Source organism: Leucopleurus acutus, assembly GCF_964270905.1.
Source record: "Leucopleurus acutus genome assembly, chromosome: 11".
Taxonomy (NCBI): Eukaryota; Metazoa; Chordata; class Mammalia; order Artiodactyla; family Delphinidae; genus Leucopleurus; species Leucopleurus acutus.
In genome coordinates, this window is record NC_139152.1 from 65,321,501 (window position 1) to 65,345,748 (window position 24,248).

Genomic DNA, 24,248 nt, shown 5'->3' on the forward strand with positions numbered 1-24,248 from the left:
CCTGGCTGTATAAAGGGAGCTTCTTGGCATACCCCACTGGTACACTTTAGATAACTGATCTACCAGATCTGCTCTAGCCTATCTACTGAACTATACTTAGCTCCAGGGATTCTTTAGGATACCAAGAGAGGTAGAATCTGGTGATTCAAGTAGCCCAGAGGCACTATAACACAGTGTTTATGAGAATAATGTTGAGTCAAACTACCCAGATCCAACTCCCAGTTCTGCAATGTATAAGCTTTGCTGTGACTTTGGAGTCACAACTGCATCTCATTTTCTTCATTGGTATAAAAGAAAAATAAGATTAAAAATATTTACCTCATATGATTGTTGTGAGACAATACAACTGCCTAAAACAGTGTTTATTAGTTAAACATTATTATTTATGTTTACTATTTATTATTCCCATGAGATCAGTCCCTCTGAAGATGGAGAGATGTGAATTCCCACATTTTTTATAAGAACCTGTTACAAACTAAAAGTTCTATGCCCTAACCATGGCCTCTGTTTAATGTCATATCATTTTCACAATAAAAAGGGGAGGAATCATTTTGTAAACTGACAACAAATCATATTTATCATTTGGGTGGGACTAAAGGAGAGAGGAGCTTATTGGGTGAGAAAAGGGCCTATGTGAGTTAGTCTAAAAGACCCAACTCAAACAGAACTGGATGGAATAACTATGACAACAATTAAAATGAACCTTCAAGGTATATTTCAAAATATAATATCCATTAATTACTTTGTCCTAAAAATTTTTTTTCTGATCTTTCTAAGAGCTACACAAAATTAAAATACTTTAAATCTTGTTTACTCCACTATGAATTCCACTCCTAAAAAAAGAGAGTTAATGCATTAGAACATATGAGAGTTAATGCATTAGAACATATGAATAAAAAAAAAACCCTCCAATTTTGAGGGTTAGTCATTGTACAAAGCTGAATACTATCAGTTCAAATTATTTAAAAATTTCTCAATTTAGTATTCAGTATATGCAACTCTATTACAACAGAAAATGTAGCTAGTGGCTAAGAAAGTTAATATTACTGACTTGGAAAGCAGTAAAAAATGCATCAATTCCTAACTTCTTACAACGTCTAATAAAAATCACTTTGTAACATTAGCAAAGAATTCTAAAGATAAAAATGATAAAATACTGATCCAAAACCCAACTCTTTCTTGGTAAATAGGAAACCTACAGTATCAAATAAAATCAAAGGGAGACTGGAAGGAATATTTTCATCTCTGAGCTGAACTACTGAAATGGCTTCCAAGCTGCTATTTTCCGTAACTATCAAATAAATGTCCTCCAATAGACCTTAATTCATTCACTCCAGTGTTATATTCTTTTTTTTTTTTTTTTTTTTTTTTGCAGTACGCGGGCCTCTCACTGTTGTGGCCTCTCTGGTTGCAGAGCACAGGCTCCGGACACGCAGGCTCAGCAGCCATGGCTCAGGGGCCCAGCCGCTCCGCGGCATGTGGGATCTTCCCGGACCGGGGCACGAACCTGTGTCCCCTGCATTGGCAGGCAGACTCTCAACCACTGCGCCACCAGGGAAGCCCCCAGTGTTATATTCTTTACCAATTTATACACCAAGTCTATACTTCTGGGCTTGCCACCATGCATCCTCCCAATCTTCCTTCACAGGCTATTCTCCATTTCCTAAAACTAAACCTCCTTCAGGCCCAAAACCCTGATTGCATTTCCATCACCTGGGTTCAGCTCCTTCCTCACTCGCCTCCTTCAGCACATTTTGAAGACTGAAAAATTCTACCTTACCTTCGTTTTATGAATCATCTCAAACATACAAACCACAGAATTCTTACACCCTCCCCCACCTAGAATACCTTTTAACATCTTGTAAAATACCAGTGTTCAACTGAAGAGCCATCTGAGGAAAGATCTGTTGTCTGAACTACTGCAATAGCCTCTGGAATTGGCCTCCTGGTAGAACTCCCTCTTCCCTCCTCCCCCACACCTCAATCTTTTCTATAGGCAGCAGTTGTCTCTTAAAAATGCAAATCTCATTATATTAAGGCAATTAAATATCTCCAATGCATTTCTAGAGCTCTCAGTATGAAATGGATTTAATAGGACTTACTGGGTCCTACTAGATCTGACCTCGACCTACCTCTCTATACCTCTTGTGGTACCATTCTTCTCATCAGTGTGCTCTGGTCACACTTCCACTGGGTTCTTCCTTGGGCCTTGCTCCCTCCCTCCTTCCTATGAAGGGCTTTTATATGTTGTTTCCTTTGTCCAGAACCTATTCCTCAAGATTCTACCCCTCCACCCTCTACCAACTTTACCAAGTCATACCAATTCATCCTTCAGCTTTCAGTTCAACCATCACTTCCACAGAGATCCCATCCAAACTCTCAAAACCTTTCGTTCCCTTTATTATGTATTTTTAAATGAAATATATTTGACATATACAATATTTTATGCTTTTCCTTCAAAAGACTCAACACTGATTGATCATTCGATTAATGTGAACAAAAGTTTGTCTGTATTCCTTAGCTCCTAGTACCAAGCCTGGCACATACAAAGAACTCAACAAACATTGTTAAATTCATGAAATACTCATAGTTCAATCACCAACTAATCAGTATAAGAGAATCTCTACCCTCTACAAATATAAATTCTAACAGTTTTATAATGAATCAGTTTAATAAGGAGCCTCAGCAGTCTCTTGTGAAATTTCAGCTTTAAAAGATGTAGTAATCCAGAGACTTCCCTGGTGGCACAGTGGTTAAGAATCCACCTGCCAATGCAGGGGACACGAGTTCAATCCCTTGTCTGGGAAGATCCCACATGCTGCGGAGCAACTAAGCCCATGTGCCACAACTACTGAGCCTGTGCTCTAGAGCCCACGTGCCACAACTACTGAAGCCTGCACGCCTAGAGCCCGTGTTCCACAACAAGAAAAGCCACCACAATGAGAAGCCCATGCACCACAACCAAGAGTAGCCCCTGCTCGCCACAACTAGAGAAAGCCCAGGTGCAGCAACGAAGACCCAAGGCAGCCAAATATTAAAAAAAAATTTTTAATTAAAAAAAATTTATTAAAAAAGATGTAGTAATCCAGAGCAAATGTTTCCATTGGTATTATACATGTCTAACCTAGCAAAAGAGATAACTTTTAAAAATATTTGAATTCATTTGAAATCTCACATACTTCTTATAACAGCAGTGTATAAGAATTCTTGTTTCTCCACATCCTTCTCAGCATTTAGTATTATCAGTCTTTTAAATTTTAGCCATTCTGGTGGATATGTACTAACACCTTACTGTGATCTTAACTTGCATTTCTCTGATGAACGATACTGAATAAGCTTTTGTCATTTAATACCATTTGAATATTAATGGTGAACATTTATCACCATTTGAATATTTCCTTTTGTGATGTGCCTGATTGTGGATTTTTTCTTACTCAGTTGTAGTTTAATACATACATATACACACATACACACCCCTGAATGTAAGCCCTATGTCAACTGTATGTGAGACAAATATCTTCCCATTTTGAAGCTTACTTCTCTTAATGCTATCTTTTGAGGGACAGAAATTCTTCATTTTAATGCACTCCAGTTAATCAGTCTTTTCCTTTATGGTTAATGATTTTTGTGTCCTGTTTAAACATATTTTCCCTACCTGAAGTTTATAAAGATATCTTCATATGTTACCTTCTTCAATATCTATTATTATATATTTCACATTTAGATCTACAATCCATCTCAAATTGATCTTTGTGTATCGTGCAAAGTATAGGGTGTCAACTCTTTTTCCATATGGATAGGTTGGCTGAGTTCCATTTATTTTCCATCAGAGTAAATAAGTCCTCTCACCTTTCTGTTCTTTTTTTTAATTTTTATTTTATATCAGAGTAGGGTTGATTAACAATGTTTGTTAGTTTCAGGTGTACAGCAAAGAGATTCAGTTATATATATATACATGTATCTATTCTTTTTCAAATTCTTTTCCCATTTAGGTTTTTATACATTATTGAGCAGAGTTCCCTGTGCTGTACAGTAGGGTCCTTGTCGATGACCTATTTTAAATATAGCAGTGTGTACATGTCAATCCCAAACTCCCAATCTGTCCCTCCCCTCTCACCTTTTTGTTCTTAAAGATTAACCTGGCTATATCTGGCCTTTTTCATTTATATATCAGATTGTCATTTTTCACACACACACACACACACACACACACACACACACACAACTAGGATTTTGGTTCAGCTTGTGATGAATCTGTGATTGGTTTGGAATTAACTTCTTTATAATAGAAAATCTTCCAAACCATGAGCATGGTATTGTATATCCCTTTACTTATTTAGCTCAGAGGTTCTCTGAAACCCTTACAGGAAGTCTGGCAAGGTTAATACTCTCATTCTCTCACAAGTGTATGGTGGAATTTTTCAGAAGCTAAATATGTGAAATCACAACAGACTATGTGCAGAAATAGTTACGAGAATCCATTTATCATCTATTAAGCAAGACATTAAAATCTGCAGGGGCTTCCCTGGTGGCGCAGTGGTTGAGAGTCCACCTGCCGATGCAGGGGACACGGATTCGTGCTCCGGTCTGGGAGGATCCCACATGCCGCGGAGCGGCTGGGCCCGTGAGCCATGGCCGCTGAGCCTGCGCTCCGCACCGGGAGAGGCCGCAACGGTGAGAGGCCCGCGTACCGCAAACAAAAAAAAAATCTGCAAAATGTAAAACAATGCCCTTCTTAAATTTTTTGACTTGAAAAATGCTTATCTTTCATAAACATGTTATTTACATTGGCATATGAGTTATTATTTTTAAATAAATAAAATTTTAAAGATTTTTGAGCTTTACTTTCTAATTTGTTAAATACTGGAAGACAGCCAACATAAACAAAAAAGGTCTTTGGGTTCTTCACCATTTTTTTACATTAAAATAATAATAGACAAAAAATAATAAACAAAATTTTTAATATTATTTTATTAAGTTAATTAGATTCACAGGTAGTTGTAAGAAATAATAGAGATATTCCTTTGCAGTTTCTCTTAACGATAAAATTTTGTGAAAACTGTATACAGTAATATTATATCCATGACATTGACATTGATATATAATCCATCTATCTTATTCAGATTTCCCCAGTTTTACTTGCCCTGTTGGTGCAGTCTGTTCTCAAGTTTTAAGAGTATAAAGGGAGGCTTGAAACAGAAAGGTTTGAGAACGGCTGATTTAAGATTTAACGTTTATTTATGCTTTTTCATTTTTATAGATTGTGCATTTATACAATCGATATTTGCTTCTTTATGAACTCACTTATTAATTCTAGCTTTGTCTTCCTCATTTCCTCATAATACATTATTTAGAATGACAGAGTAGGTATGTTTGCTCAGAGGCACCCAACCCCACCAGCTACTGTTGATGACCTCAGATGGTCCCTTTCCTGGGAATCTGGAATTAGAACTGAGAAGGAGATCAATCTCTCTGGATATCTAGACCAGGTACAAATTCTGAAATTGTTGGTGCCCTTTTATTTTGCCTTCAGAACTGGGAAAACAAGAAATCTAGTTTGCTGTCAAAAAGAATAAAGTGGATTTGGTGGAAACAATGATGAGAAACTTAGAAGACTTCCCGGGATGCATACACTTCCTGGCTGTAATTCATTCCAGAAGCCCGGATTCTGTAAGACATTTCTATAATCTTACAGTGAATTACTTTATTTAGGCTAGTTCCAATGGGCTTTTCTTACTTAAAACAAAGAATCCTAACTAACATGTGCAAGAGGTCCTTCTACCACTTTACTACTAGTGGCTCTCCTAATACCACGGCTAAGTATGTGGCTTTGAAAACTGGCTCCCCTTTTTTTTTTGAGAGGCTCAAAAGAAAATAGTTGAGCTGATGATTTGGGGGGTCTTAAGATATATGAAGAACTGCAACTGTGTGCATATAATTATGTATACATTTGTTAACAAATCTAGAAAAAGGACTGGAGTATAGGTTTTCCTCAGTAGAAATAATTTTATTATACAAAGCCATTCCACCGGTGAGTAATCAAAAAAAGGCTGTAACTGGTAAGATCTGCCGAAACAGTAGACAAATCTCAAACTGTAGAACTAGACACAGTTCTGCAGATGTGATCTAACAGTGTAAAGGAACGGATTTTTAAAAAAATCTATACTAAATACTAATCTAGCTTTACACTGAATTAGTACATTTTAAAATGATTATACTGTTGTCAGACCCTGGGCTTCCTTTTAAACTTTCAAGCAACATTTTTCTCATGTTTGTCAAAGATGGTCTCTACCAAAAAAAAAGATGGTCTCTACCAACCTATAGCCATCAATATTTTAATGCAGAATTTTACATTAATATCCATTATCTTTTCATTTTACTGTTTAAAACCTACTACTTTACACTTTTTAGAGTTCTCTCTCAGCTTCTACAGTTTAATCTACTAAAATGTTGAATAAGATAGGGTCAAGAACACAAGGACCACTACATTTTAGTCCTTCCTCTGGGTTGACACTGAGTGATTAATCAGTAGACTGACATGTATACAGTGGTTCACCCAGCGGTTAATCCATCCAATCCTGGTAATATTCATGTCAGATTTTTGTCATGTTAACCGCAAAGATCTAACAAGAGCCTGTCCAAGTGCTGTACTACAAAATCAAGCTACACTATGTTTGCAACATTTCCCTCATTTGAACTTACCAACCTTGTCAAAAAAGGAGGTAAAGATAGGTCAACACAAAACTTGTTTTCAGAAAACTCAAATGGGCATCTAGTGATCAACATAACCTCTTCTAAAACTATACGCTTAATAATGGATATTAGAATTCTGCTGGTTACAGTAGAAGACCATTTTTAACAAATGTACATGTAAATTAAGGGCTATGCCATCAGTTATTTCCTTCTTCCTAGTCTTGCTCCATTTCACAACTCTTAAAAGCCCTCTTTTCACTGTCTTCAAAAATATTTTCACAAAATTCACATAACTCTAAGCTTCACCATTCCTGATTCTATTCTTAGAGATTTGAGGCCATTTTTTCAATTCATTCTTAAAACAGATATTCATCATTAAATTCATCATTTTCATATTCATATAAAACAAGTCAAAAGAGCTCACTGTATAAAAATTGCTCTTCTATCTTTTAAAATCCCTTTATTCCTCAAAACTATCTGCTTTTTTGGAAATTATGCTTATCTTTTCTTGGTAGTCTACTTGCCAAAAGCTTCAAAATACATCCAACTAAACCCCTAATTCATTTTCTTACTTGTAAAACTCTCCCAAGGTGTACATCATAATGACAATCAATCTTTCCTTATGAAATAAAAGGTTCAGAGAAAAGATAGGCATAATATAGAAATAAATATTTAAAACACCAGCTTCCTTGAGTGGACAAAGACTAGCAAACTAACATTCATTATGTCAATGTCTCTATATTTAATCCTGAATACATTACTGGAAGTAGCCATTCAGGCATTTTTCTCCAGTTCAGATTCATCTTCATCACTTTTTTCTGCTTGTTGTAAAAGATTCAAAGATGACATAATCCAGAATATCCATAACCATTAATAGTTGGGGTAATTTCCCCAGATTTTTTTCTATGCAAACAACATTTCCCCCCAAATGGAATCACATCATACATACTGTCTTGCAACTAACTTTCTGACACTTAAGTGTAATTTTACAGGGAACAATTTACGTATCATCAGTCCATTTCACACATAAAACAAACATACACATAATCTCCCCCCACTCCCCAATAAGACTGGCTTTAAATGTCAAGGGTGGGTTAAAAAGCGGAAAAAATGCCACAGTAATTTTGAATTAAGGTTTAATATATATAGTAACCAGGCTCACCGCGCCACTCCCCACTCGCAGCCCCGTGCCTTGCTCCTCTCCGACATAGCAAAAATATTCAGCCCTACAGAGACTGAACGGTGCATCGAGTCTCTAATTGCTGTTTTCCAAAAGCATGCTGGAAGGGACAGTAACAACAGCAAACTCTCCAAGGCCAAGTTCCTTATCTTCATGAATACAGAGCTGGGTGCCTTCACAAAGAACCAGAAGTACCCTGGTGTCCTTGACTGCATGATGAAGAAACTGGACCTCAACTCTGATGGGCAGCTAGATTTCCAAGAATTTCTTAATCTTTTTGGCGGCCTGGCCATAGCTTGCCATGACTCGTTTATTAAGTCTACCTCTTCCCAGAAGTAAATCGGAGGAGTCTTTGGGCCTGGCCTCCAGCCCCACTCCCTTTTCTTCAGCCTCCCAATTATCATCTACCCCTCACAGCACACACATACCCTGAGCCCGGCGCACCCACCACCCCATGCAGGCCACTCCGGCTGGCAGTAATAAAAGCATATTGTTTTTTAAAGCACATACTGGAGAGTCAGTAAATTTGTGCAAGGGAGGGAGATGACTGGGAGGAATATAAATTAGATTGATGTTAACAGTTACCAGAAGTTGCAAAGTAAATAGTAAAAGTGCATCTTGGGTGTATACATAATCATGATTAATGATACCAACATAATCATCTCTAAGTTTCTCAGACTGATGGAGAGACGTCACTTACTGTTCACTCATTAAATGTCTATACACCCCTACTACGGTACTGTCATAGGCTCTGAGGATACAGTCAGCAAGACAGACAAGGTCCTGCCTTCACTGAGGTTACCTTCTAGTGGGGGGAAAAACAACAAACGAATAAACAAACAAATAAAGAACTATGAGAGTACAAAAAAATATATAATAACCATTTCCTATTTCACTTAAGCTAAAACAAACCCAATGATGCTTGCTCAAGGTCAAAATAACCCACACAACCTTTTTATAGAACTGCTACTTTTCTCATTACCTGTGCAACTTTAAAAAAACATTAAAATATGCAAAAAAGTCACAAATACTCAAAGCAACTCTAGTAATATTTTGAGCAAAAAAGAAAAAATATATCAATGTATAAGTTTTTTAGTTAAAGCTAATATTTTACCTTTATTTTCCCTGAAAACACAGCTTACTAAATTTAGAAACCGAAAAAAGTTAGAGGATTTTTTTTTTTTTGGTTGCACTGTGCGGCTTGCAGGAGCTTAGTTCCCCGACCACAGATCAAACCCGTGCCCACCACAATGGAAGCCCAGAGTCCTAACCACTGGACCACCAAGGAATTGCCAGAGACTGTTGAATGAATTCTTTTTTTTTTTTTACCTGGGCCTCTCACTGTTGTGGCCTCTCCCGTTGCGGAGCACAGGCTCCGGACACGCAGGCTCAGCGGCCATGGCTCGTGGGCCTAGCTGCTCTGCGGCATGTGGGATCTTCCCGGACCGGGGCATGAACCCGTGTCCCCTGCATCGGCATGCAGACTCTCAACCACTGCACCACCAGGGAAGCCCTGAATGAATTCTTTAACTGTACAATTCTTAGCAAAATCCAACATGCTCTGAGAAATGTACTCTCACCTCTCATTTTAACCTATGACCTTATTTTCACAGAGCATTATTTCAGGCAATGAAAGACTTTTAGATTGTTACAGCTACCACTCTTTTATTGCTCTCCAACAGTTCTGTGCTCTACCTCTCCACATCCCCATATCCCTAAAAAGACACACTCTGCCCTCCTCCACAATATCATAAAAATAAATCTGATCTTACTTAAAAGTTCTTAATTAATTCTTCTGAAGTGAAAGGCAAAGGAAATCAAACACAAAACTTTGCATGTATTTTTGGACAGTTCACCAAAGCCCTAAAAACTCTAATCATGAATCCTTATCCTGTGGTTTTCCTGTAGCCTCGTAAATTCTTTTCTATTTGGTATTCAAATAGATCTAAGAAAACAGGCTAACTCCAAGACAAAACACTCTCCAAACAAGATTTTTATATATTATTTATAAGTAGGCCACCTCTCCTCAATATCCTATATGTCCTTTAGCATACTTCACAGTTGATTGTAATTTCTTGCTTACTGCCTGTCTCCCCCAATAGCATTCAAATATACTCTGCTCCTGACCTATACAGTAAGCACAAAGTATTTACTGAATGAACACATCCTGTGAAAAGCACTGCATTCACCTAGTCATCCAAACTGGAAACCAAGCACACCCACATCTTTGCCTCTATTCCCTCACTTCAAACCCCTTCCAATTCCTACCAATTCTATTTCTTAAATATGTCCTGAGTTCATCTACTATTTACCAACTTAACCTCCACTAAGCTAGTTCATTTCTCTTAGACTCCTCAAGTTCCTGAACTAGCCTCCCTGCCTCCAGTCTTGTCTTCTTTTCAGTTGCATTCTCCACGCTGCAGCCAAAGTGATTTTTCTTAAAGAGAAAATCTGTCTCATTTAACCTGATTAAAATCCTTCAACACTTCTATACACCTCCAGCTCTTTGCACATACTGTTCCCTCTCTCTGAAATATTTTCGAATACCCTTCCCTCCCTTACAACTTTGGCTAACTTTTATTCATCACGCAGCAGCTTAAATAATAACTTTCTCCAGGAAGCCTTCCCCTTCCCCAAATCAAGGTGAGATGTGCCTTCATCAACTTCCACACCACTTTGTACTATAACCATTACATATCATTACACATAACTGACATAAATGTATAATTTCCTTATGTTTATCTATATACCCTAATACACTGCAAGCTGTGTTAGGGCAGGGACAATGACTGGCTGTCTTCTTTGTCATCATAACTACAGAGATGAATACCAAGCCTCTGCCAGTGCCTCAATTTTTTGTGGTGAACACTGATAAATACCTAATTTCATTCTTTAAAAATACAACAGCCTATTGTAAATTAATTCACACATTACATAATAACCCATTCCAAGTATATAATTAAAAGGTTTTGGTATATCCAGAGTTGTGCAACCATCACCACAATTAATTTTGTAACATTTTTATCAACCTAAAAAGAAATGCTATACCAATTAGCAGTCACTCCCCATTTCCCCTCAATACCTCCAGCCCTTGGCAACCATTAATCTATCTTCTGTCTCTATAGACTTAACTATTCTGAACATTTCATATAAATGGAATCCTACAATATGTGGTCTTTTGTGACTGGTGTCTTTCACGTAGCATAATGTATTTAAGATTCATCTATGTTGCACCAAGTATCAGTACTTAGTTTCTTTTTATTGCCAAATAACATTCCACTGATTTCCGTAACAAAACATACCACATTTTATTTATTCATCAGCACATTTTGTGTTGTTCCCACTTTCTGGCTATTTTGATAATGATGCTATAAACATTAACATACACGTTTTTGTGTGGGCATGTGTTTTCAGTTCTCTTGAGTACACACCTAGGAGTAGGACTGCTAGGTTATACGGCAACTCTATGTTTAACCTTTTGAGGAACTGCCAGACTGTTCTGAAAGTAGTTGAAAATGGTTGCACCACTTTACATTACCACCAGCAGTGTATGAGGGATGGAATTTCTCCATACCCTAATCAACACTTGTTATTATCTGTTGTTTTTATTATAGCCATTCCATTAGGTGTGAAGTAGTACCTCATTACGGTTTTGATTTGCACTTTCCTGATGGCTAAGCAATTTTACTCTAAACTCCATGAAGGTAGCGTTGATATCTCTTTTGTTTAAAAGCATATCCCCCCCAGTACTTAATAGTGTATGACACAAAGTAGGCCTTTAATTCTGTTAAGTGAATATATAAAAAAGTAGTATGGGTTTGGGAGTATTTCTTTTTCAGGTGTGCATGATAGGAGTTATTGACTGTATATTGGAAGCGGAAGGAGTAAACACAAGAAGACCCTGAAATTGTAGTTTAGTAAGTGGAAGACTGACGACATCAAAAATAAGATGTAGATTATACAAAAAGGAGAACAGATCATATAAAAAGAGAACAGTTGAAACTCTAAGAATGAATGATATGGAAAAGAAAAAATAAAGACACAGAGAACTTTGGAACATTCTTCTTTAAGAAAGAAACAGATCAGAAAAAGAAACTGAACAGGAGCATTCAGAAGACAAACAGGAGGGAACAGAGTCATGAAAGACTCAAGACATCTCTTAAGTTCCTGTAACTTAAACATAGCTTTCTCAGGGATGTCTACCCTGACATTCTAGGTTAAGTCCTCCTAGTAAAAAATTTCATCTTACCCTAGATCTATTCTAACACCCACTGCCACCTCCTCTAGATTACACACTACATGCACACAGGGACCTTATGCCAGGCATATGATAAATAATGATTTATATATTTGTTCATGAATGAGTTAATCACTGATTGAAACAAATAATAGCAACATTTACCTGCAAATACAAATATTGTTTAATATTTCAAACAACTTACAAATTTTCTTAACACACAGAGTAAAACAGATTTTTCTATGGGTGCCTCAGAGAAGGGAGATGACATCATCACATTATGAATGTAACATGTGTGTCAGCCGGAGTACTTTCAAGGTTAGTCTTCTATATTAAATATACTAGAGACTTTACTGAAAATATCTTTTGCATAACAAGCATTAAAACAGCATGTTATCATGTTATCTTGGGCAAAACATATAAAATTGCAGGTGAAATCTCTAAGATAAACAATCTGAACAATACAATATCATGAGTAAGCAAAGATATACATAGTGTAATATCCACCAATCATGAGAAATTGAAAATATACTAAATATTCATCATCAAACAACTGGGAAAATAAATTTTAGGATGTACACACGTACTCACACATGTACACACAAACTCACACAGCAGACCCAATATTCATTAACACAGTAATATTTCTAAAAATGTGTAATTTAGAAAGTAGGTTATAAACCAGAAAATTAAATATAAACTCACTTTTAGAAAATTATATATTGGATAGAGATGGATAAAGAGAGTCTATTAAAGTTTTAAATGGGGCTAGCTAGCTCCATGCCTGAAAATCTGAATAGCATTTATTTTCTTTTTTTATATTTTTCTATCATGCTTTAATTACTTAAATAATTATTCTTCTTCAATTTCTGTTTGGGATAAAATACATATAGAACAATAAACAAACTTGAAAGTAAGCCATGTTTAAAATTAAAAAGGAGATGGTGAAGACAAAAAGCAAGAATAGAAGGCACTGAAGGCCTAATAATTACTTGAGGCATTTTCATGTATACCACATTGAGAAAATCAGAAATTTAAAGACATTTTAGTGCTTTTTTTTTAAAGATGGCTAAAAGTTAAATAGCAATAGACATTTTAAAAGGGAAAAAACTTGAATATTAGGCAAAATTTTTATGCAGATCATTCCATGTACTTGGAAAGGATATAAACTGTTGAACATGTCATCTGTTCTAATCTTTTAATAAAAACTGTACAAATTAACTTATCTTTGAGAAAAACAACAGCTCTTAATGAAATACGGTGTCATGATCTGGCAACAGCAACATCAAAATCTTTTGTAGAAAACACAAAAAAAAACCATGGTTCAATTCACAAGCTATATAAGCTGTTGACTTGTTTCACGCAAAATTCAGAACACAAACGAAGAGTGCACTAAGTTAATCATAAAGAAATTCTGAAGCATACTCTCAAGTCCAAGCAATGTAAAAAGAGTTGACTAAAATCCAAGCTGGACTCTTTATAATCATGTTCCAATTAAGAAAAAGCTTTTTAGAAAATATCATTTAATCACTGATAGTATTTATTAACCATGATTACCCAGCACCTACTATTTTCACCCGACATGTCTTCAGTGACTATCATTTTCAAAATTTACAAACTTTCCTGAAAGAAAAAAACAATAGCACAAACTCAACTCAACACAGAGGATATTCAAAAGAACCTGCTGGAACTGAAGCTCCGACAGAAAAGTTCCAGAAATGTTCCAAGGAAAAGTACAAATATTGGATTAATATTTAGAACCATCTAAAATATAATTTTGAAGGCTAATAAAATGTATACACTTTAGTTTGTTTACTACAAACTAAAGGTAATTGATGTGTGTGTGTGTGTTTTAACAGTTAATCCAGGAAAATATACTTTCCCATGTGGTTAACTTCTAAACGGTATCAAGTCACAAAATTTCTCCAAGTATTCAAGAAAATGGTACAAACTTTCTACAACCTTATGATTTTTTTCGTTAGGAAACATGTTAAATATGTAAAACATGCATTTTCAGTTCATATGAGTTAATAATCAAATTAAAGTAACGCTTTTTAGTCACTGAAGCTCTCCCTGCAGAATATCTCACTCAGTGCACATAACGCATTTAAATAGATTACTGAAAAGGTGACAGCTGAGGAATGCCTTCATTTCTTTCCATGGTTTCTACTGAATGTCATTTCAGAAATGCCTATATAACACATGACAATGTGGAATGTCTCCACCCATGAAAGAGCATTCAAGTCAAGCAAGCACACTTAGGGCAGTAACACAGAGCTCAACTTTGTCTTTTTATGGTTAGCCAGCATAACAATGAAAAGCTAAACAACCAAAATACTAACAAGGTCAGAAAAATAGTGACATACAGGGATCCATAGTGAAAGTGTTATTTAGGAAAAAAATATGATTAAGATCATTAGAAAATATGAATTAGCTTCTAATGACATATGCTAGGGATTCCTCTTCTAAGCCAATACTGGATGATTTGTTTAAAGAAATTCATTTTTAAAGTATGTTACATAAACTGAGCAAAATTCTACTTGTATTGGTAATCAGGAACACATTCCATTTCAAAAAAAAATCTAAGATCCTGCTAAATTTTGACTGTAATAATGGTTACCTTTACATTATAATTATTATAAAGTAAGTTATTGGTATACACTTTTTAATTAGAACATTTTAATGTTTGCTGGTTGTTATATTTACCCAAACTGTCATCATTTTATTCTCTATGAACACTGCTCTTCACAAGATTAGTTTACATTGTGCTCATTTTTTAAAAAATCAACAAACATCTACTGTGCACCTGCTAAAATAAAATGCAGATACCAAAGGGGATTTAAAGAAAAATGAATCAAAGTCCCCACTTGAAGGAATTCACTACTCTGTCTGGAGATAAGATATACTAACAATAGCAGGTAGTGTGTAAGTGCCAAACTTAGGGTTTAAATAGTAAGTGAAAGAATTACTGTGCACCCCCGTGGTCAAGCAAGTCCACACTTTATGCTTTGAGCTGTGTCTCAATACAAATAAGCTGGGAAATGCATTCCAGAGAAAGATTACATATGCAGAGGCTTATGGAAATATAAATATGAAACCAGTGGTTCCTCAAGAAAGCTTTCACCAATCTCCTGAATCTCTTCAGGTAAATTCTTTTTCCACTTCTTACTGAGTGATCAGGGACCAGGCACTTTCATCCTGATGATATGGCCGGCCACCACCTGCACTCTCTCATATCCTACCAAATGGAGAACACAGGGAATAAAGTTTTGAAATCTGCTCACCCTTAACTACTCTACTTCATGGAAGAGCATCAAGAACATCTGTTGTCAATACAGCAATAATCTTATAGACTAATATATGAGGCTCCACTGTCCTTTATTTGGATACTATATCCTTTTCTTCTTGTTAAAGTATTCTTTCTTTTATGAAATGATGATGGTAGAAGGTTACCAAGTTGTTTGTTTTTAACGCCCTAACATGACAACATAAAAATTAGGTTCTCCTCTTTTAGTCATCATAATTAAAACAAAGAACAAAAACAGAAACCATTTCATTGGTCCATGAAATGTACAATTCTGGGAACCAATGATTTCATAGGCAACAAGTAAATCACATTTCAGATGGTGCTCTCACTTACTACCACTAAGAAAAAAAATTCTATTGCCTTTTCTAAGGTGACTTGAAATATAATTTGGCTAAATTCTGCAAAATGATTTAAGGAATGGAATATTCTTATGACTTGGATATTCCTACTAACAAAAGGCTTCCAATTAAAATCAAACATGATAAATATTAAAAAGTTTGTTTTACTAATTCAGAATTTAAATTTAATTCAGGTAACTTTACTAGCATTTCATGTAATGTCTCAAGTCCTAATTATAAATAATAATAATCATTGTACAGAAAGTAAATTTCAGAAGATTAAGCTAAATGGTGGTGACAAGCTGGAGCTTGCTTGCTTGCTTGCCTTCCTTCTTTCACTATCAGTGATATGAGTTTACCTATAATTTATATCTTTTCATTGAAAAAGTTAAGTCTGTGAATGTATAAAGCATTTACTGTAAATGAGTATGTAAAAATGCCTAAAGCATTAATATAAATTGTTATTAAGATAAAGAAAAATGAAGATGTTTAAAGACTAAGTAAACCCTGTCCTTAAAAAAAGAGTTCTGTTGCTGTTGTAACTTCCTTTGTAACTACCGAAAGCACCTGATCAAATATTATGCACATAATGGTCAGTCAAAAGTAATCTTGGGGGGCTTCCCTGGTGGCGCAGTGGTTGAGAGTCTGCCTGCCGATGCTGGGGACACGGGTTCGTGCCCCGGTGTGGGAGGACCCCACATGCCGCGGAGCCTGCACATCCGGAGCCTGTGCTCCGCAACGCGAGAGGCCACAACAGTGAGAGGCCCGCGTACCGCAAAAAAAAAAAAAAAAAAAAAAAAAAAAAATCCTGGCAGTTCCTAAAGTTTAGGACAGATTTAGAGATTAATTTAAATATGGCATTACTGCATTTCAATTACCATAGAAAGCTCTTAAAAGTTTTGACTAGCCAAACAACAGCAGATGAAGAATATAATTAGATCTATGTGTATGTGTTTCATTTGATTCTCTACTGATTAACATGGAAGAACTTCCAACTACTAATCATCAACCATAATTACTGGAAGATTTAAGAATACTTTCTTCTTCAGACTTAAAAGACATGTAGCATAGTGTTAAATTTGGGCTCTGGAATCACATAAACCTGTGTCAGAATCCAGCTCTGCCACTTATTATCTTGGTAACACTGAGCAAGAAAAAAGGGACACTGTGAGAATTAAATGAGATATTGGTTATAAAACTATCTAACATAATGTTTCACATGTAGCAAATCCTCAGCAAATGTTCACCAGCCAATTCCTTTCTTCAATATAACACTGGGATAAGGCATGGCTACTACATATCCAACCCTTATTTAGAAGAAACTCAAAAATGACTGTTGGAGGTCTTCGACCTTTCAAAGAGATATACCAAAATGCCAATACTCCATTTGCCAACCCCTGTGGAACCTCACAAACTTTCAAAAGAAAAGTGGGGTGAAAATCATCATTTTTGGCAGGCAGAAAGGCAAAGAAAATAGCAACTTTGGGAAGTGTCAAGAAGTAACATGTTACAGCAGTAACATAATAATGTTCTATATTTTGCCTCCCTCCAAAGGTTTCTAAATAGTTATATTTTTTAAATTATCTAACTGGACAGTTTTTAAAGTACACCTCTTATGTGAACAGTATTGTAAAATGTGATAACAAACATAATGAAAAAAATTTTTCCTCTACTCCATCTAATGTTTCTACCTGGCTATACTAGAAAGTGCTCAGTCACAGCTTGCAATCACACTGTAGCTGAAGTACCTGAAAGATGGTCTTGGTTATGACACTTCAAAGTCAGACCACAAAACTGTTGCCAGGAAGCACAGAGGTATCAACTGCAGAGAAGGCATTATAACAACAGCACTGTGGGCACTGGTGCCCTACCAGAATACCCCATTTATGGCTAGTGAGGGGCCAGTTTGGGGTTAGAAATTTTGTTTAGGTTTGTTCTGTTTGTTTGTTTTTTATGGTTAGGATGATTTCAATAAAAAGTTTGAAGAGCCATCAGCCATTTAAATAAGATTATGTAGAGAAAATAACTTATACTGTATATTTTTTAAACAGAGGTTTTAATATTAGTTATAAGGTATCCAACAGATTCTTCCAAGATCTTAATATCCCCCACCAAAAAAAAAAAAGGAAACAATTATAAACTCTACATTCAGTTTTAAAGAGATTTCTCATATACAGCAATTACACTATTCTCTAACAAGAGACTCAATATCAGCTGCTTCCAGTCTCTTTTCCTTTTGGTTGGAAAACACTTTAAGTAGCCCCATTAGAATACTTTTTAAAAGAGAGTTACATTTCAGATTATGATTCAGTGAAAATGGCTTGGCTGAGAAGATTAAGCACTTGAGAAAAAACTCAACAAAAGTATTCCTTTTACTGACAAGAGGGGAGTCACATATTCCTCAAAGAAGCTTCAAATGGCTCCCTCAGAAGTAGATAAAATTTGTATTTTAAGAGCAAAGGGATGTAATATTAAACTTACCTGCAAGTCTGTATCTATTGAAAATCAAAAGGAAAACTTTATTTTAAAATTATAATAGCAAAGAACATGGATTTAATTCTACTCTCTGTATTCCTCTATAGGACCTAGTTCAGACCTTTATAAAGAAGGTAGCAAATTAACTGATGACTCGAGTGAATATTTTTCTATCTCTTAATCAACAGTTAAACCGGTTCAGAATTTTTTTGTATTCTGTATTCCACTATAGGACCTAGTTCAGACCTTTATAAAGAAGGTAGCAAATTAATTGATGACTCGAGTGAATATTTTTCTATCTCTTAATCAATAGTTAAACTGGTTCAGAATTTTTTTAATGGGAAGGAGGTTAATATTAAAAAATTTTTTAAATCTCAAGACATTAAAAATATCTGCACAGAAGATCCACAACAAGTTCTACCATGTGCAAGAACTGTACTCTAAGTAGCTGGGTGTGAATGTTTTAATGATTTATCTTACAACATACAAATGACTATAAAACTTCCTATCTATGATACGAGGTAAAAGATAAAATTCAATAAATCTTTAGTGAGCGCCTACTGTGTGCCAGGCTCTGGAAATACAAAAATGTGGAAGATTGGGTCCTTAGAGTCAGCCAGGAAAGACAAACTTAAAAACACACACTACTCAGTAAGAAGCATTTTAACAGCAGCAAAGAGGCAAAATGTAAGGTAAAATGAGCACCCCAGAGGAGAGTCTCTCCAGTGACATAGTTATTATACAAATTCAAAGGACAGAAAGATCCTTTCTGGAGGACAACTGGGTTGAACCCTGAATAATGACCAAGATTTTGATTGGCAAAGAGGGAGGGAGTATATTCTAGTGGTGGAAAAAGCAAGGCCATAGGCATGGAAGTAAAAAGAGTAAAGGATATAACACAGTGGGGATATGTCAGGTCTAACCTAAATGGTGAAACACTTTAAATCTGAATTTATGGAGAGGAGTGACATGACTGAAATGATATTGTTAAAAGATTAATGTGATAGCAGTATGAATGCTAGACTGGACCAGGGAGAGAAGAGGAAGGGAAAGCAATTAGGCTATTACTTTACTCTAGGGATAAAAATAATAAAGGTATGACCTAGATTGATAATAAGAGTAGCAAGAAAAAGAATTGATGTGAAGGCAGTTATGAAGACTGAGTGTCTATATGTAGACAAGGGGATGAGTAAACAATAATTAAAATGTTTAAAGCTTAATCTAGAGATTAATGACATCATTATCAGAAACAGGCATCGATGAGAAGAATAGGTTTGGCGAAGAAAGAAAAATATTCATTTCGGGTTGAATTTAAAGAAATTCCTGATATTGATGTAAATAAACAGTTGCTATTCTACGGCAAAGGGGGTGGACCTCTATTTACTACATCACTACTTGAAGATATATTTTTAAATATAAAATCACAATATATTGAATAATATTTTACTTTAAATCAACAGTTCGTCATCAGTAGAAAAACGGAAATGAGGGATTGGAGCTCTGTAGCAATGTGAGAACTGGAAACTGACTTGGAAATCACAGGCACAGAGGAAGCAGATAAGATTTTAAGGTAAAATCAAAAGGCTACACTCACTGCTGGAAGAAATCTCAGTCCTGTATTTTATGCACACCAGTATCAGTAAGCATCAGCAATAAAGCATTCTATAGAAAACTATTATTACTCTCCTAAAACCTTTATAAAGTATACTGAAATAAAGATACAGATCATATAGTATTAAGACTCTACCAGGTAGCTCTTAAATCAGAGCTGATTATTGCCAACTGATAAAAATGAAATTCTACTCTAGACCTCAGTTCTGGAAAATCAGAAGTTTATAACGTAACTTCAGTACTATTTTCTAGCTACTGGAGGGGGTTAGGGGAAGGGAGGTTATTCTAGAGACCAAGATAGGAAATTTGACTAGAAACACTGCTTTTTCTCCTATATGAATGACCTATTTTTACACACACACAAAAAAGGAAACTGTCTTTCGTAACTTCTAATGAGAAAGAACATTCAACTAATTAAAGAAACTTTTAAATATAAGCTGTTTATATTAAAATGGAAGTAAAATATTAGATTAAGAAGAGGATTTGTGGGTTGTAAAGTTCCTAAAACTCTTCTCCTGACAGTGAAATTTAAGACACTCCATCCAACTTCCCTGGCGGCCCAGTGGTTAAGACTTTGCCTTCCAATGCAGGGGGTGCGGGTTTGATCCTCGGTCGGGGAGCTAGGATCCCACATGCCTTGTGGCCAACCCCCCCCCAAAAAACCTACAAAAACATAAAACAGAAGCAATACTGTAACAAATTCAATAAAGACTTAAAAAAAAAAGGTCCACATTAAAAAAATCTTTAAAAAAGAAAAAAAAAGACACTTGATCAAAACCAAAAATGGAAATGAATATTCCAAAAGACTAACCAATAATTAATCTGGTAAAAACATTCTGGTTATTCTATGAGCTTTCAAGAGGTTAAATTAAAAAAAATTATTCAAGGGCTATTAAACAAATCAATGGGTCAATTTTGGTTTTATAATTTAAGTATTTAAAGCAATCAGTATTCAAGAGATTTTTAAGGTTAGAATTTTTTGTGATTCTTTTTTTAAAAAGTTTTATCACCTTTCACTATCTGTTGTTCTGAATTTGCCGAAAGCGAACTCCTTGTTCTCTGTCACAATGGCAAAAAAGTACGAGTCAATAAACGAGAAATGAGGGTGGAGAAAACATAATAAAAATTTTAATGGTTGATATTTTAAAGACTTTGGCTTCACTGAGTTTAAGGAATGTGCAAATAAATTACAAAAAGAAATTATGCAAATGATTATGCATAAACTTGGCAACTTCTGCTTAAGTGTTTGTCAGCTAAAAGAAAATATCTAATAAAGACAACACCTAAATAATGCCAAACTAACCACTGAATTCAGTTAATCAGGAAGACTTTGATAAGTCTGATAATTCTTGCAACATGTCCAAATTTAGAGGAGGAAAAAAAAAAACCTCTAAGAAGCCTGTTAGATGTATTTTCTCTTTCTACCTAAGCCAATAAGAATATAAATATTAGAAGTTTTCCTCTTCCTCCAAGCCAATATAATTGGGTTCCTCAACAACTGTAATAACTTTACATTTCTATATGACAACTTTAATAAAACATACTGATATAAACCATTATGCAACCTTATCCTGACCTCAAGCATACAATAATCTGTCTTTCTGAATCAATTCCATACTAAACCATGTAAATTACACTTGAAAGAAATTTGAAGAGTCATCCTACATAATTACATTATCATTTCTAATGCTGAAAGTTTCTTTCATTTCAACACCATGTTTTTAGAATCTAGAGTTATGCTATAGCTTAAAATAAACCTCAGCCAAATAAAAAGTTTGTTATACATTAGAGACTCTAAATTAATGGAACAGATAAAGAGCTAAAGACCATGCTATATTTTTACTGGGTGCCACACGCTAAATTCCAGATTTGTCCTGCAATTTGTCAGTCATTACAGTTCATCCAGTCAACTTCGTAAACAAAGGCTATAAGTCAAGTTTGATATGAGAATTCAATTAAATAAAATTTAAAACAGTCATCATTCACTAAACAGGAAGGAGTAAAAGGAAAAACGCCACCACACACCTCTTTTAAAAAAGCAGCAATATGCATGAAATATGAAACCATAAGTTTCAACCTCCCAAACAAGTTTTTGTCACAGCATTAATCAACATCTTCCACATATAACATCTTCCACATATAACCAAGGCAACTTTGAGTTAGTTTACAAGTCTTTTCATTGTAAGGGGAAGCTATTGCTGTTAAGTCGTTTTCTAGTAATTCCAAGTTGTCCACTAATAAAATGGAAAGAGTTTATGTTTTGACACCTATTACCATCACTGAAAAATTGCTTTTTAAGAAGAACTCTAAGTGGTTGTGTTGCTTTTGGCCTGTTAAAGGCAAAGCAACATTATCTCCGGATTGCCAATAGTTTCTCCTTATTTGGCTAACATTGAGAGATCCCAATCAGACTACTATAAAACTTTAACATGCACAAAGCATCCATTTTGAGAAAAGTTCGTGAACAGCTTTCTTTTTTCCCACCCCCCAAAAGAAAAATGAGAGCTTGGTAACCGGCTCTGAAAAGAGTGCCTCGTATTTATTCTTCTCTTTTTAACCCCAATGCACACCCCTGGACCTGGGGCCAAAGGATCTCTGACACTGCGGCAAACGCTACTCCGAGTTAGAGGCTCTTTCGTACGTTCCGGCCCCGCGGTGGGCAAGCCCTTTAGAACGCTTCCTCACGCTACCCACTTTCACCCTCTCCCCTTCAGCCGGTGCAGATCAGCTAAATTACAGTTTCCCCCTCCCCAGTGACCAAGAGTAATAAAGGAGAAAACAGGAAACCGTCTGCTCAGGGCACTCGGCTTAGGGCGCTTGATTACTATTATCATCATTTATAATCAAGTCCTAAAAAATACAATAAATCCAACGCCCTCCTAACAAGCCAAAGACGTCCCTCTACCCAAGTGTCCCCAGTGCCTCTTGTTCGTAGTTTTCTTCAGCATCCGCCGTCCTCCGACTCTGACATCACTGACATCGGGGGCCCAGGCACAACTCCACCACACCGCTCCCCATCTCGACCCCAAATCCCAGACACACGTCCACAAATGGCCCTGGGGCCCCAAGCGGACCACAGTCCTTTTCCCCCTCTGCCCCGGAAATCTCCTGGTTCCCTTACTCCACCACCAACTGGTCTGAAGGGGGCCCCAAGCCTAGGGCCCTCCCTCTACCAGTTCTCTCCCTCCCTCCTTCGCGGGAAGCCGCCCCCTCACCCCGCGGCAGGGAGTCTCCCGCCGCCCCCAGCCTCAGGAGACCAAGAGCCGAGGGGAGGCCCAGGCGGGAGGCTAACGAAGACCCGCAGGGTCAGGAGAGCGGCGGCGGGGCGCACAGACCTGGTGCAGGGCAGTGAGTCCGTCCACATTGGCGTAATTGATATCAGCGCCGCGGTGCAGCAGCTTGAGGACCTCGTCCGTGTCGCCGCTGGAGCAAGCAGCCAGGAAGACGGCGCCATCATCGAACTTCACCTTGGTCTTCTGGCGCTTCACCACGGGAGGCTCGAGGTCCGTCTCGGAGCCGATCCAGCGCTTCAGCTGCTCGTTCCGCTTCTGCTTCGCGTCCGCCATCTTCATCCCCTCTCCTGCCGCCGGGTCTTCTTATCGCGAGGGGGGGAAAGGGGAGGCGGAGAGGGAAGAGAGGGGAGGCAGGGGGTGTGTGACTGTTTCTATGAGTGCTGGCCAGAAGAGGGCTGGGAACCGGGAGGAGACGCTCGAGACTTCCAGTATCCCACAGAGCACTGGGGCGGCGCGCCCGGCCGAACGGACCTCCCTTCCTACTTCAGAAGCCCTCCCGCCCCCCGCCCGGCCACCCGTCACCGGCGGCCAATCTAACGTAACTTCGCGAGATCCGGGCAGGGAGGCGCCCTTCGGCCAGTGCGCATGCGCCATGGGCCTGTGCCCGCCCCAGGAAGAGCGCTCCCGCGAGCCGTGGCGGGGGAGGCTAGGCCACCGGAGGGAAGCGGGTGTGGTCCAGGCCGCCTGGGCAGCGGGGGCTGGGACCAACCTGGAAGGGCGGAGACAGGGAAGGAAGGTTGTCCTGCCCCGCTGAGGGCTCCTGGGGTTCCGCAGGCCAACAGTCGGGTTGTATGGCGGCTCTTCGGGGCAGACTTGCCTCCAGGGCTGTCTCAGCTCTGCTGAGTGGTTTGCTCAGGGCGGAGGATTTTCCTATTGGCTGCGTTATTTGAATAGAATGGAGGATAGATAGGTCGTGAATTAAGCGCTAGTGATTTCCCTTTCTGAGGAACTCAGATGAATTTGCTAAGAACCTTTTAAAAGCAGGGTCTGTGTGTACAGCCGAGGGATTTGTTGGTAGTTACGCCAGATCTCAGCCCAAGGTGACCGCCTTGTGACAAGGGTTGACCTGCAGTAATTGCAGTGGCTTTCTGCCAGCCTCCACTGTAGAAACGTC

At 37.3% G+C, this 24,248-nt stretch overlaps 1 protein-coding gene across 7 annotated transcripts in view; it reads right to left on the bottom strand.

Annotated features, from left to right (window-relative positions):
• Positions 1-23,600, bottom strand: part of PPP1R12A (protein phosphatase 1 regulatory subunit 12A) — a gene marked incomplete at its 3' end in the record, with an annotated part of 150,007 nt that extends 126,407 nt beyond the window's left edge. For 5 of the 7 annotated variants that reach the window (XM_082850013.1, XM_082850016.1, XM_082850012.1 and 2 more), the window contains exon 1: positions 23,177-23,600. In XM_082850013.1, the coding sequence (XP_082706139.1) occupies positions 23,177-23,413 (237 nt within the window). In that variant the 5' untranslated portion in view covers positions 23,414-23,600. The remainder of the gene's footprint in view (positions 1-23,176) is intronic. The other 2 variants (XM_082850017.1, XM_082850015.1) reach the window with 1 other exon arrangement.
• Positions 23,601-24,248: the final 648 nt, after the last annotated feature.